This window comes from Pochonia chlamydosporia, chromosome 5, assembly GCF_001653235.2.
Source record: "Pochonia chlamydosporia 170 chromosome 5, whole genome shotgun sequence".
In the NCBI taxonomy this organism is placed as follows: domain Eukaryota; kingdom Fungi; phylum Ascomycota; class Sordariomycetes; order Hypocreales; family Clavicipitaceae; genus Pochonia; species Pochonia chlamydosporia.
The window spans coordinates 4,378,549-4,384,548 of record NC_035794.1 but is presented as its reverse complement, the minus strand read 5'-3'; the positions used below and the strand labels follow the sequence as shown (position 1 = coordinate 4,384,548).

General features: G+C 46.9%; 1 protein-coding gene across 1 annotated transcript; it reads left to right on the top strand.

Annotated features, from left to right (window-relative positions):
* Positions 1–469: 469 nt before the first annotated feature.
* On the top strand, positions 470–1,628 carry VFPPC_12603 (hypothetical protein; the record flags this gene model as incomplete). The annotated part of the gene is made up of 2 exons (XM_018290411.1): positions 470–839; positions 1,021–1,628. 2 exons carry the CDS (start codon positions 470–472, stop codon positions 1,626–1,628), a joined length of 978 nt encoding a protein of 325 aa, XP_018142858.1.
* Between the last annotated feature and the right edge of the window lie 4,372 nt (positions 1,629–6,000).

Here is a 6,000-nt window from a genome sequence, read left to right as displayed (position 1 = left end):
TATATAAATTGCTAGGATGCTATACCCCTGCCCCTCTTGTGGGAATATCTACGCAGATATCTTAGACTATATTAGGAAGAACCACCCTACAGACCGATATACAGACCTGGATTTACAGCCTCTAGGACTTGCTAGATGCCCTACCTGTAGTACAGCCTGTAAAGGGAAGCTAGGAATCCAGACGCACCAAAGTAAGGTCCACGGTATCCTAGGGAAATCAAATATTTCCACCCTCCCGCGAGTCTCTTCCCTATCCCAGCCTTCCGCAGGGCCCTCTAGAGAGCCCTCTAGCTGGCTGTCTTCCCGGCTGTCTTCCCAACAGACAGCTAGCCAGCTAATTGGCCAGCTATCTAGTCAGCCAATTAGGACCTTTTCGGGTCAGAAGGAACCCCCTTCTGGCCAGCTAGATGGAAGGGCCCAGAATTGGGTTCCTAGCTATCGAAGAAGAACCCTACAGCTTCCAGCCCGCATGCAGGCTAGCGATAGGAAGAGACTCGCGAGAACCCCGTCCCCAGACATCGAAAGACCCCGAACCCGGCCCCGAAGACAGACCCCCCTAAGGGAGGAAGACTCAGATGCCTCCCAGGAAGACGCCCGGGAAGACGCCCAGGAAGACTCACAAGACGACTCCCAGGACGACTCCCAGGACGACTCCCTGGAAGACCCCCAATCCCGCACCCGGCCGAGAACCCAATCCGCGTTCTCTTCGGATTCCCTTCCCTCTATTCGGGCTATCGAAAGCCAGATAGAGAGGGAAAATAGGGCCCCTTTGGCCCGGGAATTCTCAGAAGACCCCCCACAACACCCGTCGTCTCTAGAGGCCCCCCTAGGGTCTCCTAGTTCGTCGATAGAAGAGATTATTTTAGCTTCCTCGCAGGACTCTTCCCTAGGGCCCTCCCAAGAGACAGACCCTCTCTCTTTCCCTCCCTCTCTATCTAATCCCTTTATTATTCTAGACCTCCCTATAGCAAGCCTAGCTGNCTTTCCCTCCCCCTCCGTCTAATCCCTTTATTGTCCTAGACCTTCCCACAGCAAGCCTGGCTGCCCAGCACGACAAGATCACAGCCTCCCTCTTAGAGGCTCCCTCTATGAAAAGACTGCTAGCCTTCTCTAAGATCCCTATCCCGGAAAAGAGGCTCCACGCGAGGCATGTAGTGCTTTTTACAGCGGCCGCAAAGAGGTCTGCAGAGGGATTCCTCAAAAAACCCTCTGAAAGAACACTCCTTCCCATTCTAGTCCTTCCCTGGCTGCTAGGACTAGCCCTTCAGAAGGATCAAAAGATGGGACAGATCCTAAGGGGCTTCCCTGAAAACCTCGACTCTATCAACCCAGAAGCCCCTATCCCCCTAGAAGACGCTCTAACGCAGCGGACACCAGCAAGACAGGCTATCAAGCTTCTAGAGAGGGGATTTCTAGGGAGAGCTACTAAGGCCCTCTATGATGGGACTCCCATCGCAGAGGATACCGAGGAAAATAGGGCCTCCCTTAGGGAAAAACACCCAATAGGGCCCAAAAACCCCTTTAATGGGAAAGTAAGGCCCGCAGCAGGACAGCCCATCACAAAGGAAGCTATCCTGGAAGCTATCTCCTCTATAAGCAGGGAAAAGGCACCCGGCCTTAGCGGCTAGGACAGATCTCTCATAGATATAGCTACTAGAGATGCTAGCTTTCTGGGATTTCTAAGGCTGCTAGCCGATATGATCAGGCAGGGCACAGCACCCGGGTCGTCCCTGCTCTGTGCTGCCCGCCTTATTGGGCTAGAAAAGACGGGAGGGGGGGTCTAGCCTATCGCAATAGGGGACCTTCTTTACCAAATAGCTACTAAGGCTATCCTAGTTAGGGCCTTTAAGACAGAGATGCTGCTACCTACCCAGCTGGGAGTCCGCAACCCGGGAGGGGTAGAGCCTATTCTCTTTCTGCTGCAGGAAGCCCTAGCTGGAAGGAACCCTAAGGGCTATAAAAGAGTCTTAATCCTAGACTTGGTAAACGCCTTTAACCGGCTGGGAAGAGGGGCTATCGCGGGAAGCACCCTAAAATACGCTCCTACTCTCTATAAGACGGTCACTTGGGCTTATAATAGCCCGTCCCTCCTTATTACACCTTCTGGAACTGCCCTAGCCTCTAGCGAAGGAATTCGGCAAGGGGACCCTCTAGGTCCCCTTCTATTCTCCCTGGGAATCCGTCTAACGCTGGAGACCCTCGCTAAGGCTCTTCCAGACGCCCTTATTGTGGCCTACCTAGATGACATCTTTATCTTGGAAAAGGACCTAAAGGGAGAGACCCTAGATATCGTCTAAAGGGTTTTCTAAAAATCTCCCGCCTCTCTTAATCGACAAAAGAGCAAGGAGGCCTCTGTGGAATCCCTTAGAAAGGAAGGACTAGCTGCCTTAGGGTCCTTTATAGGACCTCTAGCTGCTAGAAGGTCCTTTCTAGAGGGAAAGATCAAGGACTTTCAGAGGGTTCTAGCTCTCCTAGAAGGAATCCCTAAGCAGTATTCCCTGCTGCTTCTTAGGGGAAGTATACATCTTCTTCTAAGACATCTTCTAAGACAGCTAGACCCAGCTGGTCTTAGGGACCTTTGGAGGAAGCTTGACTCCCTTATTTGCGGCCAAATTAGGGCTCTAGCTACTAGAGCTGCTGGGCCTCTAGCCTCTACAGGCTACGGGGACCTAGAACCTTCCGAGAATAGGATAAATCCCCTCCTAATAGGTCTTCCAGCTAGGGAGGGAGGCCTTGGAATTCCTCTCCACGCAGACCTGGCCGACGGAATCTTCCAGGCAGCTAGGGCAGCCTCCCAGCCAACGCTAGACCGAATTCTAGGACGGATTCCCACAGCTAGCCCTACCAAGGTCCTGTCTGTTCAGAAGGTCCTAGCAGAAGCTAATTCTAGCGCTCTTTCCTTCCTGGATTCCACCTTAGACCCCTCTAAAAAGAGGGCTAGGGTGGAAAACACTAGCTATCTAGGGCGAAAGTGGCTAGATGTGCTGCCTACTGCGAAGACCCTCTGTCTTACAGACCCAGAAGTCACGGAATCCCTTCGCAGCTGACTGCTTCTTCCCGTAGGGAATAGGGATAGCCCCTGCAGCTATTGTGGGGCCCTAGCCTCTATTAACCATAAAGACTGCTGTAAGGCAGCAGATAGAAAGTGGACCTCCCGCCACAACCAAGTTACCCGTGCCCTTACAAAAGCACTATCTAGCCGGGCTAGCTTGGAAGTTAGGGAAGAACCCTCTAATCCGGCAGAAGGCGTTCAGAAGAGACCCGATTTTACAGTTGCCCTATCTGGCACCAAGTACTTCTATGACGTATAGATAGTAGCTGTGAATAAGGCCTCCTGTAGGGAAGACCCCTATAGCACTCTCTTGGAAGCTGCAGCTGAGAAAAGCCGGAAATATAGGGCCTTAGGCTCTGTCTTTAGGCCCCTTATTTTTTCAGCTGGGGGCCTTCTAGAGAAGGTCTCTGCCAAACACTATAGGGAAATTCAGGATGCTGTGGGCCCTACTGCTTCTACTTGGATGGATAATTCCGTTGGGATTACGCTAGCCAAGTATAGAGCCCACGCAGCCCTCTCTATTAGTGGGAAAAAACCACCCGTAGAAGAAGCTAGCTGGCTTGCAACGCGGACCCAACTAGCGAAGAATAGGGCATCTAAGGCAGCTAAGGCTACCTAATTTCCTATCCCTTCTTTTCCTTTCCTTCTTCTTCTTTCCTTTCTCTTTTTCCCTCTCTTTCTCTCTATCTATTTCTATCTTTTATATCTATCTTCTATCTATTCTATCTAGTCTCTCTATTTCTGTCTTTCTATCTATCTATTCTCTCTCTACTATTCCCTCTATTCTCTCTATCTACCTCTAAGGTTCTCTAAAAACCCCTCTTTTTGTGTACTTAGTTTGCTAGCTTTCCTTTTGCAACCTATCTATCTAGCTTAGTTAGAATTAGTCTGGCAAGATAGCTTTTAGATAATAATGCTAACCCTAATCTAACCCTCCCTCTTAGAGGCTCTCTCTATAAAAAGACTGCTAGCCTTCTCTAAGATTCCTATCCTAGAAAAGAGGCTCTACGTAAGGCATATAGTGCTTTTTATAGCAGCTATAAAGAGATCTATAGAGGGATTTCTTAAAAAACCCTCTAAAAGAACCCTTCTTTCTATCCTAGTTCTTTCCTAGCTGCTAGAACTAGCTCTCTAAAAGGATTAAAAGATAGGATAGATCCTAAGGGGCTTTCCTAAAAACCTTAACTCTATTAACCTAGAAGCCTCTATCCCTCTAGAAGACGCTCTAATATAGTAGACACTAGTAAGATAGGCTATTAAGCTTCTAGAGAGAGGATTTCTAGGGAGAGCTACTAAGGCTCTCTATAATAGGACTCCTATTATAGAGGATACCGAGGAAAATAGGGCCTCCCTTAGGGAAAAACACCTAATAGAGCTCTAAAACCCCTTTAATAGGAAAGTAAGGCCTATAGCAGGATAACCTATTACAAAGAAAGCTATCCTAGAAGCTATCTTCTCTATAAGTAGGAAAAAAGCACCTAGCCTTAGTAGCTAGAATAGGTCCCTTATAGATATAGCTACTAGGAATGCTAGCTTTCTAGGATTTCTAAGACTGCTAGCTAATATAATTAGGCAGGGCATAGCACCTAGGTTATTTCTGCTCTATGCTACTTGCCTTATTAGGCTAGAAAAGATAGGAGAGAGGGTCTAGCCTATTATAATAGGGGATCTTCTTTACTAAATAGCTACTAAGGCTATCCTAACTAGGGCCTTTAAGACAGAGATACTACTACCTACCTAGCTAGGAGTTTGCAACCTAGAAGGGGTAGAGCCTATTCTCTTTCTACTATAGAAAGCTCTAGCTAGAAGAAACCCTAAGAGCTATAAAAGAGTCTTAATCCTAGACTTAGTAAACGCCTTTAACTAGCTAGAAAGAGAGGCTATCGCAGGAAGTACCCTAAAATATACTCTTACTCTCTATAAAATAGTTACTTAGGCTTATAATAGCCTATCCCTTCTTATTATACCTTTTAGAACTACTCTAGCCTCTAGCAAAGGAATTTAGCAAGAGAACCCTCTAGGTTCCCTTTTATTCTCCCTAGGAATCTATCTAACGCTAGAGACCCTTACTAAGGCTCTTCTAGATGCTCTTATTATAGCCTACCTAGATAATATCTTTATCTTAGAAAAGGACCCAAAGGGAGAGACCCTAGATATTATCTAAAGGGTCTTCTAAAAATCCCCTGCCTCCCTTAATTAATAAAAGAGCAAGAAAGCCTCTGTGAAATCTCTTAGAAAGAAAGAACTAGCTGCCTTAGGGTCCTTTATAGAACCTCTAGCTGCTAGAAGGTTCTTTCTAGAGAGAAAGATTAAGAACTTTTAAAGGGTTCTAGCTCTCTTAGAAGGAATCTCTAAGTAGTATTTCCTGCTACTTCTTAGGGAAAGTATATATCTTCTTCTAAGGTATCTTCTAAGATAGCTAGATCTAGCTAGCCTTAGAAACCTTTAGAGGGAGCTTAACTCTCTTATTTGCAGCTAAATTAGAGCTCTAGCTACTAGAGCTACTAGGCCTCTAGCCTCTATAGGCTATAGAAACCTAGAACCTTCTAATAATAGGATAAATCCCCTTCTAATAGGTCTTTTAGCTAGGGAGAGAGGCCTTAGAATTTCTCTCTATGCAGACCTAGCTAATAGAATCTTCCAGGCAGCTAGAGCAGCCTCCCAGCTAACGCTAGACTAAATTCTAGGATAGATTCCCACAGCTAGCCCTACTAAGGTTCTATCTGTTTAGAAGGTTCTAGCAGAAGCTAATTCTAGCGCTCTTTCCTTCCTAGACTTAACCCTAGAACTCTCTAAAAAGAGAGCTAGGGTGGAAAATACTAGCTATCTAGGGCGAAAGTAGCTAGATATACTGCCTACTGTGAAGACCCTCTATCTTACAGACCTAGAAGTCACAAAATCCCTTTACAGCTAACTGCTTCTTCCCGTAGGAAATAGGAATAGCCCCT